At 43.6% G+C, this 14,343-nt stretch overlaps 1 protein-coding gene across 1 annotated transcript in view; it reads right to left on the reverse strand.

Moving 5' to 3' along the window:
- The window catches only part of Reln (reelin), a 429,856-nt gene extending 416,054 nt beyond the window's left edge, over positions 1–13,802 (reverse strand). Inside the window, exon 1 of the mRNA XM_038315201.1 lies at positions 13,314–13,802. Within this exon, the coding sequence (XP_038171129.1) occupies positions 13,314–13,539 (226 nt within the window). The 5' untranslated portion in view covers positions 13,540–13,802. The remainder of the gene's footprint in view (positions 1–13,313) is intronic.
- Positions 13,803–14,343: the final 541 nt, after the last annotated feature.

Genomic DNA, 14,343 nt, shown 5'->3' on the forward strand with positions numbered 1-14,343 from the left:
ACATGTAGAACAAATCCATGCTTCTTTGATTATATAAAGAAAATAAACCCATAAAGGAAAACTGGGGAAATACTTATAAATATAGCATAAAGAATTGCTAACATTACCCACACGTTATTAAAAATCAATACTTAATAGTATGGTGGAGGAACTCATAAGGTCCCATCTCCCTCCCTGAGGAACTATTGGCAGATAATGACTCTTAGGACGGGGATGACATTTTCTTCAGTGGTATAGCCCCTGACCCAGAAAATAGCCTTCCAACCACACTGGAGCAAGAAACTAACTAAGCTCCGTGACTCTCTCTGTCTCCGTCTTTGTCCCTCTCTGTGTCTCTGTTTCTTTCTTTCTCTCTCTCTCTCTCTCTCTCTCTCTCTCTCTCTCTCTCTCTCTCTCTCTCTCTCACACACACACACACACACACACACACACACGTACGCACGCACCAGAGCACGCACGCGCCGTGGAGGGATTGAAGCTGGAGGGAGATGTGTTGGAAAGAAGGGTTTCAGCAGAAGCGAGAGGGGAGCAGGTGGTGAAATCAGCTAAAATTCATCATAGAAATATATAAAATTGTCAAACAATTTCTTAAAATGAAAAACAAGCAAAGGATTTAACAGATAAGACGAAGGTCACAAAGCCACATAGCTTAGGGACAGAGAGGTTAATTCACTCACTGGGAAGCAGAGAGCACCAGCCTCAGCCGCTCCTCCCTCTATTCAATTCTCTCTAGCCAGGAAGGTTTTTCTCAGAAGATGAATTTTTGGTAAAACTTCTAGGTTGTTATTTGTATGTGTTTTATATAAGGTTGCTGCATATCTGTTGAAACTATTTTAGTCTGCCTCTCATTATCTACTCCCATTGAGATGAAAATTTTAATAAAAACTATCTACCCATTCATCAAGATTGCTTGGGATTTATTTATGGTACAGCACAGAGAAGAAGCTTCTGGGAAGAAAGACTTAAAATCCATTATAGCTTCTATTAATAATTGTAGTTACTAATTGCTCTGAGAACTCTGGGGATGGGCTAACATATAGTTAGAGTGAAGCCAGCCCAAAAGCTGCTATAAATAACCTCACACAGTCTCACGGAAGCCATGAGAACTTGGGAGGACAGAGAGTGGGAAAGGGGCTTTTCAAACTTGTTAAAGCACTGTTATCATCCATTTCAAACCGCCAAAGCAGAAACTGGACATTCAAATCCTCCTCCATAAAAGATCTTTTTAATTACATTTTTGGAATTATCACTGGCAATTATAACTCTTAAAGGAATCCTACACATGACTTTTGTTCACTAATGTGTCTGGCACTGTATAAAGAGGAAAAAAGCAATCAATGGAAACATGGGCCATCAGAAGAAGGGGATTGCAGCTTTAAGTAGCATAGTCAGGTGACAGCCGACTATGACCAGAATTACAAAGAACAAACTTGAGGTTATCGTGGGATACGAATGCTAAACAGGACTCTAAGTCCTGTAGGTCAGTTCATGGACCGAGTTTTGTTTTGTTTTTTTTTTTTAAATCTTTTTCTCTAGGAAGTAGGAGAAACAAAAGATACAGATAAAATTACCTTGCAATTTATCATTCCAATTCTGGTATTTTTTCTGGCAAAAATAGCAAACTGAATAGAATGCCGGGTAAGAAAACAAAGGTAGAGGGCTGTCGGAGACAAACTAGTAGACAGTACGCAGCACAGAACAGCAGCGGCCTGGTCCTAGCTAGATGCCCAGTGGAGCCCAAGTCAGAGCCAAAGAGAGGTGAGCAGGGTGAAAAGAAGCTGTGGTAGCCAGATGAGAGGTGGCAGAGCAAGGGCAGACTCAGAGGGTTGTGACATACAACTGGAAAGCTTTAGGGGGGGTCAGACAATGACTGGGGGTACTATGTACCTCCAGAGAGCAAGCTGACATTTGGAGAGTTGGGGAGACTCCAGAAGGAACCTGTGAAGGGACTTCATGACAGAGAGGCACAAGAAGCTCCGGGCAGACAGCCAAGTGCAGACAGTAAGTCGCAGTAACAAACAGTAGGCAGAGGACTCGTTTGGAGTTAACAGTGTGTGGATCGCACTTAAAGCACCAGGAGAGATGACATCCCCGGGGAAATGGGCAGATAAAAAGAGAAAGCAGAAAAGAGACTCCTGGTCCCTTGACACTGCAGCCAGGTAGGTGACATCTAAGAAGTCCATTGACAAAGTGTCAGGAAAGGGGGGTGATCCACAGTGACAAGTTCTGCTTTGGTCCTGAGACAAGCCTTTTGACATTTCCAAGTTAATAAAGAGCTGGGTTTCTGACAGGGAGACTGAAGAAAGAGCCATGTGCACGCTCATTGCCTTTAGGTTCCCCTGAAGAAACTTGAGAGCAAGACCCATGGTGCTCTGGTGAAGATCAGTCAGAGGGAGAAAGAAGCCCTGCTCCCTCAGGAAGACAGGCAATCTGAACTGCACGGTCAACATTGAAGAGACCCCAACATTGCCATAAAACTGTAAAAGCAGATGCATTTCCTTTAGGCTAGATCCATAAGTACTACAAGAGGACTCCTCTGCCCTGCCCCTAGGGAGGCTTCTGTCGCTTGTGGTCTGAGGCATTTGAATATAAAAAGACTGGAGAAGACCCAGGCCACCTGTGAGAAGTCTGTCTGCTGCCCTGGAGCCTTCAGCAGCCTTCCGTATCTGATCTTCGAGACAATATCATGATTTCCGGGTGCAGTGTTTATGTTTTTCCTTTGAAACACCATCTACCTTCTATTTGTTAGTTTTAGTTCACATTAGTCATAGTTGGTCTCGGCTTCTGACAGAGCAATCCTTTCCTCCCTGGTAGCTGATAAAAGTCACAAAGTTTTAAGTTAGGCTAATTTCACAAGGAAAAAATTTAGCGATATTACTATATTGACAAATAGATGCTTAATACTACAGCCTGAAGCCGGGCAGTGGTGGCGCACGCCTTTAATCCCAGCACTCGGGAGGCAGAGGCAGGCGGATCTCTGTGAGTTCGAGGCCAGCCTAGTCTACAAGAGCTAGTTCCAGGACAGGCTCTAGAAACTACAGGGAAACCCTGTCTTGAAAAACCAAAAAAAAAAAAAAAAAAAAAAAATACTACAGCCTGGACATTCCGGTGCAAATTCTCTCATTCGTGGTCTTCCTTTATCTTAAATTAGCCAAAATAATGCAGGCTCTTTCTGAGGATTTTGTTTTTTGTTTTTGGGTAAAGGTGACGGGTGTTGTTTTGTGAAGGGTTGTTTTGCAGGCCAGCAACCAAGCTTGGGGCCTACATATCTGCAAAAGTGTGCTGCCACCAAGCTACAGTCTCCGTTGTTGACATGTTCTCAACTTCATGGCATATATACAATATATTACCCGTTATGGTCTGCTTTGGAATGACTGGTTAGCTGGGATAAGATGAGCAGGGAAGAGCAGAACTAAGCTGGGCAGATCAACTCTAGGGCCACTGAGTATTTCAATCAATGGGAAGAGTTTGCTGTCAACCATGTTTGTATTTTTCTTTTAACAGATACAGAGGATAACCCTCTGGGTACTCATTAGTGAAGCCAATTTGGAATATTTCATTTATTGTAGGTTCCTATATGTTTAAAATACTTCCCAACAAAGTATCTGTCTGAGAGTATGCCAACAGTCTGGAAAAAGCCAGTCTTGGTTGAAGGGAAAATTCTAAAAATGTTAATCCTGTAATAGGTCAGAACTCCTAATAAACTGCACTGGGACTTCCTTCTCCGCCTCCCAGGAAGCCCATGGTTTGAATTAACCTACTGAGCTTCAGCTCAACCCAAGTCATCAGAAAATGCCGGAAGGAAGCACAGCCTAGTTTGTCAGGCTTGAGAAAAGATGCCTATACACAGAACACTTCCAGGTTTTATGGCATTTTAATAAAGGCTATTACAGAGCTGTTGGGAGTTGAATGAGGGAAATTTTTCTCTCCTAGGGAACATAGGAATGAACCCTAGGTCCCCTGATGAGCTGTGTGCTTTACAAGAGAAACCCCAAAACAGAACCAGCCCTTTGCCCTTTGACTTGACTTATAAAAATACTGGATCTCAATCCAAGCCTGATGTCAAACCCTGGGATAAACTGCTAGCGGCGATGACCAGGGCATTTGCATACCAATGGAAGTCTGATTCTGGTCACCAGACACAGAGCTTTGTGCTCCTCCCACACTCCCCAACCCCAATCCAAGAGTTTGGAGCTGAGCTTTGCCAGCTTGTCAGGAGGTGAAACTTTCCAAGGCAAGGATAAAGAGAATCGTGCGTGAAAATTAACTACAAAGTCACGTACAAGACAAATGTCATCTCACCGTTTTCTCATCATTTTGTGATCTGGACTCTTAATGAAAGGTTCTCAGTGCAGAGCCAATATCAGTTGTGTTGCCAACAACAACCCCGATATGTGGCACATCACTCAGCATGCTCCAGGTAGGTCAAACAACACAACTTCCTATTTCAACCAAAATCTCCTTCAACGGCTGTCTCTATCTAAATTCTTAATCTTCTTTAGATACTCAGATCCTATTCGTGAAGCAAAAGAAGAAATAATCCTACTTATTGAAAAGCCTTACTAAAAGTTACATTTTCAAAGTGTTAAGAATGCGTTTAAACAAAAATCAAACTGTTTTGTGCTTTCTGTCAGCACATTTGGAAGGCACGTTACCTCTTTGGGGTCACATAGACCAGCGGGCATCGTCCCTTGTGCTTTATCAGAAGGCAATTTCTGCCCAGCCTGTTTAACAGGGAGAGCGGTTCTCTGCTGGGATTCTGCAATCTTTATTTACTAACTTTACTCAAGTACCACAGCTAGGTTTCCAACGTTTTGTTTTCTTTTTCTTGAAATGACTGTAATTACTTCTGTTTTTTTCTCTTGATAAAATAAACATCATTTTAAAAATTGAACGCATAAAGGTATAGGTTCTGGGGCAGAATGGACTAAAAACTAAAACTACCAATAAGAGCATTTTAGTCGTACACAAACAGTCCTCAGGGACTCGGTTTCTGCACTCATAAAAGGGATGCATTTACTTCAAGATGCTATGGTAAAATTACATGAATTAATATTCACAAGGCATTCATATGGGTGCCTGGCACATACTAACCACTATTGTTATTATTAGTGTTTATATTATGAGTTATATATTTTAATAAGTTCTGATATTATTAGTATTATCAATTTTTCAAAACTTTCTTGAATTTGTCGTTTGTTCTTCCAGAAAATATCAGTGCCTGGAGTGGGAATGGAAACTCATTTTTCTTTTTTAAATTTTTACCTTATTTTTAATTGTGTATATGTGTATCTGTCTTGGGTGGGTATATGCACACAAGTCATGCAGAAACCAGAAGTGTGCAAACCATCCCCTGGAGCTGGGGTTACATTCAGTTTTGAGCAGTTAAGACCTATGTAATAAAAGGTAATCTCCAGTCCCCTGAAAGCACAATACTCTTCAGTCGCGCAATCCCTTTTTTCTTTTTTTCCAAGAACTGAGAACCAACCAATTTCCTTATAGTTCCTATCACAACCAGTGGACACAACATAGACCATGTTTTGCAGGATGAAAATGCAGGAAGTGTTTATGCAGGAAAGGGAAGTGTAAAAAGAACTGGACCTTATCGTAGGATATTTCAGCATTCACAACAAAGGTGCCTGACTGAGTGGGATACGGCATGTTCCTGAAGGTAGGGCAGGGACGTCTGTTTCCTCTGTCAATGTGGAACAAGCTAGAGAAATGACAGGCTTGGATGCGGTCCGAGAGACAGAGCCATCCATAACAAACAAGGTTAAAGTTGGGGCAGAGCTCACATTCATAAACACGTCACACATCTACTGTGTTTTCAATGTCAACAGGATTTACATATGGTGACACTGCACTTTACAGAGATAGGGATGCCAGGAAATAGAGCTCAGCGAAAGAAACCAACAATATAAACTGGTGGTATATAAGAAATCCCAGAAGCTGGGGGTCAAGGAGAGGTTACGTTCCCAAATCATAAGTGGCGTTCACATGAAACGTCCTGTCTTTGAAACCCACAGATATAGCATATTTAAGGGATATTTCTGAAAGCATTTTGTTCCATGAAGTTACAGAAAGTAATTAATTGTATGGGAGGATCGGGTCATTCAGAGTTTAATACAAGAAGCACAGCTATCAGATGAAAGAAGATTAATTTCTTACACTTCTAGGAATCCAGACATTATTTCAGGGCTCATATAGACAAGAGCATGGGAGCATTCCTAGTACATGCCCCTGTGGTAAGGCTTCTGTATCCATACTCCACTGGGAAGAATAGGGGTGACCTATTGAGTCATTTTAAAGATCCCCCTTCACCAGTTTGATCCAGCACTTCCTAGAGACCCAACTTCTATGTCGTATCGGTGAACTATCCGATGCTGCAGAGAGACTTGAAAGACACATTTGATTGGACACAAAGTTCACCTGAACAACACAAAAGGGAGCTCTGGTGAAAACAATAAATGCATACCACCAGATGAAGATTACTGAGTCTCAAATCAGCGTGCTTTTCCTACAACACAGTCTAGAGATGATACCACCCAGGCTTTCTGACAGGAGTTGGGTTAAGAAGCTGGTAAGTTATGGAATCTGCCACTGAGATCATCTAGCCCATGCATCCCTACAACCTAACAGTCACTTGTCATCCATGAGAGTCTCGCTACAGCGGAGTCAGAATCCAGTGAGGAGCCAACGCCTCCCTGACCAGGGTATTTTTGTCTGTAGATGTACCGCTCTCGCCGTTTACCACCAGATCACTGTGAGTTTGTTTCTCCAGTCAATCTTTGATCTAACTATTCTGAATCTGCTATCAAAATCGGTAGCTTTCAATTCTAATTCAGCAGAGTTACATATTTAAATTATTTTACATCAGATCATAAAATAGAATTTGATAAAAATACATTAAACAGATGTCTTTATCCTATCAGTCTTCCTAGATTGCCACCAAGCCACATACACATTTATAGAGTGTTATTAAAGCTACTAAATATTTATAGAGTGTTATTAAAGCTACTAAAAAGGATAATTCAGCAATAGTAGGGTTTTGGTTAGGAATGGCTAAACCATCTAAAAGATTTGGTTGGATCCCAGCTATACTACTAGCTCCCTTATAATTGTAGGGAAGTTGTCTAATAATTTGGGATAGGAAGCACTTTCTCATTATACATATTTGATGCAGAGTAGCTTTTCTTTTGACTTGTGTGACTATTCTCAATCTGCTCAATCTAGAATTTCCCTTAAGGGACGTCACACACTGGCAAAACAAAACTGGTCAGGCGTGGGTGAACAACTCTGATGAGCACATGCTGTTCTTATCTCATGGAAGGTAGTCATGGCCAGACTGCTGTCAGTCGTTCCTACTGTGTGTCAGAATCTCACTATGTTTTTAAATAACTGCAACTCTGAAATGTGACTGGACTTGTTCCTAAATCAGAAACGGGGTAGGGCTGGGCTATGAGCCGGCACTAGGGTGTCTGTTCTTTCAGATTCTGCAGGTTGACCAGAGTGAGGAGAGCAGATAACCCAGAATTAAATAACTATAGCCTTGCAAACTCTGAAAGTTTTTTTTTGGTTTTGTTTGTTTGTTTTGTTTTTGATTTTCGAGGCAGGGTATCTCTGTGTAACAGTTCTGGCTGTCCTGGAACTCACTCTGTAGACCAGGCTGACCTTGAACTCACAGAGATTCACCTGTCTCTACCTCTCTAAATGCTGAAATTAAAGGCATGTGTGCCGCCACTGCTCAGTGTCTGAAAGATTTTACAGTGTAAGAGGGAGCCACTTTTCTACTGGGAATAAATAACCTATCGTTAAAAAATCATGCCATAATGAACAAGCGAACGTCATGAAATAGAAAATTTGATATTCTAACGTAGCGTTATATAAACCTAGTACCCACTTCAGTTATTGCAAATAGGCAATGACTACAATACAAGATGCAAATATCATGACATCTTCCACATTATACTTAGAGCATACTAAAGGAGCAGTCACAAAGGGAAATCTGAAAGGACAAAAGACAAAGGGAATTTTTTAAAAAGTTATAAAGGAGAAAAAAGAAGAAACAAAAAGGCTACATATTTTTTCTCCAAAATCATGCAGAATCTTTTTTTAACATTTTATTATTAATTACATATCTGTGCATGGGTGTGTGCAGGTGCTTCCAGGCACCAGGGTGTCAGAGCCCCCTGGAGCCGGAGCTTCTGGAGGTTGTGAGTCCTCCAATATGGGTGCTGGGAACTGAACTCAGGCTCCTTGCCAGAACAATCTGGACCGTAACTGCTGGTGTTTAAAAATCAATTCCAATTTCTGAAAATGTGTTATACAACTTTTTTTGCTTAAAATGGATATGACTGAAATTATATTTTGGCTTGGTTACTTCATTAATCAGGTGATGATAGATTAATTTTCCATTAAAATTTAAATTAAATTAAAATTTAGATAAATTTATTTCCTGTGTCAGTGCTGTGTAAGCCTTTTCTCTCTGCTCAAAGTGATCTTACCATATTCAGTTTTGATGCACCCCTCTTTCTTCTCCTGAGTATACAGAAGCCCAATTTTTCTGCTTCTAAAAAACATGGGAAACTTTATAAACGTTTCTAATTAAATGTTCACAAGCTACTGGTCACTCAGTTCATGATTTTCAGATGTGAGGCTTCTCTGAAGGAAAGCACTGTACCTCAGCATACTTGGGAAGACATAATGAGTACAATTAATTATAATTAATAATTACTCAAATCAGCATTATAAATTATCAGAATAAAATAGTGGTCTAATGTGGAATCGTTCCTAAGTAATTAATGAGGCTCACAGACCATCCTACGGAGTCAACTCAAGAATGCGAAAAGAAATTTAAAAATCACTTTTAAATATTTTCTTTTAACTAAATTAGTCAATGAAAACTTTGAAATCCACTAAAAGAAACTTTTACTGGAGTAAGGCAGTTCAAGATTATAGAGGCACAACTATATTTTATTTAACAACTAAATGAGGTAGTAATTCAACATAGACACTCACAAAACAAAGGGTATTATTCTAAGTAAATAATTTCTAGTACTATGGCACCACGAATGAGTTCAAGTTCTGCCCAAATGAGATGATTCAGATTATAATTCCAAACATGTTTTTCAAAGTTTAAGATTAGAACTAAAACACACAAAATATAAATTACACAAAGAAAGGTTTATACGATTTAAAAACAATTTCTGAACTACATCAACAAAATACGTGTGTAATAAATTGTAGAGACTAAGATAAAATGTGTCACAAGTGGAGGTGGCAGGCTTTAAGATGCCCCGTCTTCACAGACACATGCGCACAGGACACAGGGGCATTTCTCTTAGAAACTGCACGAGATCAGTGAGTCTATCCGTTAAAACATGCTGACTCCAGACCCTTAAAACCTAACAAGGAAATATAGACATACACCAACCAATAACAGTTACATTGGCAACCACAATTGCTTTTATTCAAATAATAAAACCATTCCCTTAAAAGGAATTAGGTCTGGGTTTTGTTTTCAAAATATGCATCTAACAAAGATTGCATTTCTGTGTTTGAAAGGCTACGACATTATACTTTCTTTGAAGAGAAATTTTTACATAGCAACCAGTTGATGGCAGGGCACATATACCCACAAAAGTAGTAACTTTAATTATTACAACCGAGTATCCTTAATACTGCATCCTGATTATACCTTTTAAAGTGAGTGCTCAGGTTGACCACTATGAAATGGATTTTCTTGCCTTCCCTACAATATTACTTGTGGAAAATGATGGAGGAGAAATGCGGAATCAGAAAACCACTGATCATGTTGCTGTGTCGAGAAAATGCAGTAAAATCCTCCCTTTCCATCCCACGGCTCCTCCCGTCACCAATTCGATCTTATTATGGGTAAGTTCTTGTTTTCCCTTCAGCCGGTATTTCTGGGCCTGTTTCTCACAGATAATGAAATACTTCCTCTGCTTTATGCTACCAGAATAGCAGGGGTTCTAGTCTATTTGCATAGCCCGGTAAACTGCCTTCTCAATGCTGAGGCACTGGGAAAGGATTGGCTTTACTGGGCACTGCTCTAACAGAATGCCTGGCCTCTTCTTCCCAGTGGTGGCTGAGTAACGTCAGTTAGATGATGGGCAGGTTCTTATTTGATATGAATTCACAGGTGTCTAAAAGGCTTTCTGTCTCAAAGCATATTGTCTGCTTCTCCAGGGGTTTTAGATGTTCCAAGTTAATATATATATATCTGAAACTGGGAGAAGGTAACCTTCACAATTCTCTATACACCGACTAGACGGCTGGAGGAGCAGTCACAGACACATGGTAAATATGCACCCAAGGATGGGTCTGAGGGAGAGATATGGTGTGTGTGTCCGGGAGGAGCTAGGCACAGACTTTCGCTGGGCCTTCACACACCTCACAGAACTGAGCTGGTCCCTAGAAGAAACAGAGTACCGCTGGGCGTGGCATGGGTGAGGCATGACCACAAGGATGGGCCACCTAGGCTCCCATTTGCTTTTCTGGTTGTTTGCAAATTTCTACAGAAAAAAAAAAAATCACAGATTTGAAGTCTGGAAATCCACTGGGAAACTGGTCCTATTTTAAGACTCTGACTCCCCCCAAAAATAAGCCAACATGAAGTATGTGCTACCTTTTTGCTGAACCAAGCGTTATGGTATATTCACAAGAAGACAGCACAGTTTGTCAGGACTAACAATGCCATCAAGAGTCTCACATAAGAGAACTTACAAATAGAAGAGATTGAATGCCACCTATGTGTATAAGATGGGAACTCATTAAATGAGCTGCCATTACTTCAAATAGACAGCCTTACTACTTAGCGTTAAAAATCCTGACAGCTTTGCTACGGGCTTCAACTTCTTCAGCACTGTATTACTGCCTTTGTTTCATCCAAGATTTCCAACAGAAATCTTTAAATAAATGTATTTTATACAAGAATACATTAATTTGGGACCACTTGTATTACTCTGTCACAAAGCGCATGCCTCAGAGCGCAGCTGGCCTCTCCATTAACAGTGTGTGATGGGAGCTGCTCCAGACATCAGCTCTGTCTTAATGCAGTCTTTAGGGGCTAAACACTCAACTACCAGCAATCCACCCAAACGCCTTTTATCCAAATCGCTCATCTCGGTGGAAATCCAAGACAAATTCGGTTTCTTCCCAGTGTGAGAGATGCATTTAGAAGATTCAGAAGGTTGGAAAGAAATTCTCAAACCAGCATTTTATAGATTTCTTCACATAAGAAGGCTCTTTGGCCAAATAACCTTCTGCCTCCAAAATGCATTAAAATGAGTCAACCACAGACGTAGTATGCTTTCCTGTGGTGAGTCACGTCTTACAGATGCTGTATTTTATCATTTAAAATACATATATAAGTATTACTTCTGTTTTAAGCATTTCTCCTACCTGTAGAGCATTTTATAGGAAAAACACTTAAAAGGCCCGGAGCTATACAACGAGTACCCAATTCTAAAACTCTGATACCACATTCAATAGTGATTTAAAATGACATTATCGTCTATAATATTTTGGCCTTTCAAGTTACAGAATAAAATCTCTCCCCCTTTTCTGGTGGCATAAAAGAGCTACTGGGGGCCTGTTCCGTACAATGCTCAATTTGAAGTGACCCATCCACCCCTTCCAGGTTTAGTGACAGGATCACAGCCAATCTCGGGTTCATCTGCTAACTTTATAGCAAAAATAAAAGCTGCAGAAGGCATCTTATTTGTTCTTGACTGGTGCTGTCTGAAGGGTCTGTGTAGTCATCGGAGACTCCCATCACAGTTTGAGAGAGGCCCCTTTTAGGCCAGCCTTCATTCCCTGACCTACCGCATACTTAGCTAACAGGCTAGCTAGCATCTCTGCTAAGGGTCACACCAAGTGACAACAGCCCCAGTCAGTCTGTGGGTCAGGTCTCTGCTGTCATCCTACTGGCTGTCCCTTCCACTTCAAAGCTTTCCATGACCCTAGGAAAATCACCAGATAATTCTCCGAAGGGGAGCACATACAAGTAAACCGTTCTATTACAGAGACTAGTTACAGAAATTAATTTTCTAAAACTAATTACGAAATCCCACAGACAAAGCGGTCACCGCACCACAAGGAAGTTGCTAAAGCGGTGTTTTAGATATCCAGCATGAAGGTGTGCAGACCACGTGTTCTAGGAGCAGGTAGGCAAGTGTTGCTGAAACAAAAATCTCGTGTGTTCTTGTAATTTTTCACATACAGATCTATGTGAAATGCCAGCCGCTCATGAATCTCCTTCCGCTATGCCAACACCTGTAACCTTTTAGAGACAGCACCTAAGGACGGCATCACTCAGCAATAGTTTCTGTTTCATTAGATATAAATATTGTGTGGAAATTTTCCAACTTAATAGTTTCTATCATTATTTAAGGGGTCACAGTATGCATACAGAAAGTAAATGTATTTTATTTCTCCACATGTTTCCACTTGACTTAAAAATATATGCACTACATTAAATTGCTCTTCTTGTTGCAAAATTTTATTTTTTTGAGTAATGGTTAACCTCGATGAAGGACTGCATAATGATCGCTTTGGGGCAGGGATCCGCTTTTGGTGAGTGGCATGCAGCCTCTCTCAGGGAATTAAAGGTGCGCAGATACATTAGTAAGCATGGCCCGGACAATACTGAGAACATAGCAACCACCCAGCTTAGTACGAAGGGAATGAGAGAAATCACCAATTACTGATATTTTAAACGACACTTTAAAAGAATAAAAGGCTGGAACAGCCGCTCTGTTTTTGGAGGACTGCCCGACACTCAGTAGGTCGCGAGGGACTCCTAGCTGCAGGGCAGCGGGAACTTTTGGGCTGGTGGGGCAGCATGGGCAGCCACCGACCAGAGCGCTCCAAACTGTCAGCAGCTGGCCTGAAAAGCCCAATGACAACCCCAGCGCCACCTGGGGACCCACCAGCGGGGACCCAGGACGGGACAAAAGTCTGTTATCCAAGTACTGGAGTTAAGAAAACAAGATGCGATGCGCAGGTTCGGCAGCTGCCAGAACCAAGACTGAGGGGGAAAGGCAGCAGTGCCCAGGGCCTGACTGGCTTGTCACACAAGCGCCAGTTCATTCGATATGTGTTAGGGACCGTGGAAATCCCAACTCAAGACTCCTTTCTCCACTAAGTTCTCTCTCCAACCCGGGCAGCACACCCCGCTTTGGTAGGAGGTTGTCCCGGTCCCTGTCTAGCTAACCCCTGGGAAGAAGGAAGAGGATGGAAAAGAGACGTTCGCGGGCCACCGTGGCGCATAGGGATGCCGTGGTACCTACCATGGTATTCCTGTCCCGGTACGTAGTAGGTGGGGTTGCCCGCAATGTGCAGGGAAATGAGCACCTCGCCCTGCTCCCCATCCCCTTCCAGCTCCCCGTGGTGGGTGCACAGGAAAAAGAAGGGCGAGAAGCGCGGGTAGTAGCCGGTGGCCGCGCGCGCCCTCAATGTCGCCAGCAGCAGCATGGCCAGGACCAGAGTCCGCGGCGCCCAGCAGCAGCGCTCCATGCCGCCGCGCTCCGTGCCTCCGCGCGCCCCGCGCGCTCTCTCATTCAGTTTTGGAGCCACGCACAGGAAAGGCGAGCCGGCCGCGGGCTCGAGCCGAGCGGCTCCGGGCAACCGAGCCCGCGGGGGGAAGTTGGCGGGAGACCGCAGCTCCCGAAGTTACTTTGGGCCGCAGGAGCGAGAGAGGAGCGCGGGGCCGGAGCCACGGGCGCCGAGAGCGGTGCCGTCCGCCTCTGAGCGCCGCCCGCCTGTGTGTGCGCGACGCCCCTCGGCCGGGCCTGGGAAAGCGCCCGCCCCCTCCACACCTTCTTAAAGCCCCGGGCGCCACCCCCCTCCCCCCGCCGTTGACACACGTGTCCCAGCCGCGCCCCCGCCCCCGCTCCCGTCCCCGCCCCTCGGGCTCCTCTCGCACCCCTGGCTGGCGCCCGGCGCGTACGCGTCCACTGCCCACGTCCCGCTCGGTCCAGAAGGGCAGGGCTGCTTGTCGCTGCAAAGCGACAAGCCACCACGGACCGACAGGCAGACTGGGTTTGCCTGGGGAGGCGAAGCCCGGGGCCCGCAGCTGCTCCTTCTACGAGGATGCGCGGGGAAGCCGAGGGCGGCAGGGACTGCGCGGTTCTTTGTCTGTACTGACTGCTCCCCGCGCCTCCCGAGGCTCGCAGCCCCGCAGCCCCGGCGGCCAGCACTTGCCCCGGTGGTCCGCCCGCGAGTGGCCCAGAACCCCGACGGTGCCCCGCGCGCCCTTTCCAGCAGGGCCTCGCAGCCCCGCCGCTGCCCCTGCCCAGGTCCTTCCTCATCTGCAACCAG

Source organism: Arvicola amphibius, chromosome 18 (assembly GCF_903992535.2).
Source record: "Arvicola amphibius chromosome 18, mArvAmp1.2, whole genome shotgun sequence".
Taxonomy (NCBI): domain Eukaryota; kingdom Metazoa; phylum Chordata; class Mammalia; order Rodentia; family Cricetidae; genus Arvicola; species Arvicola amphibius.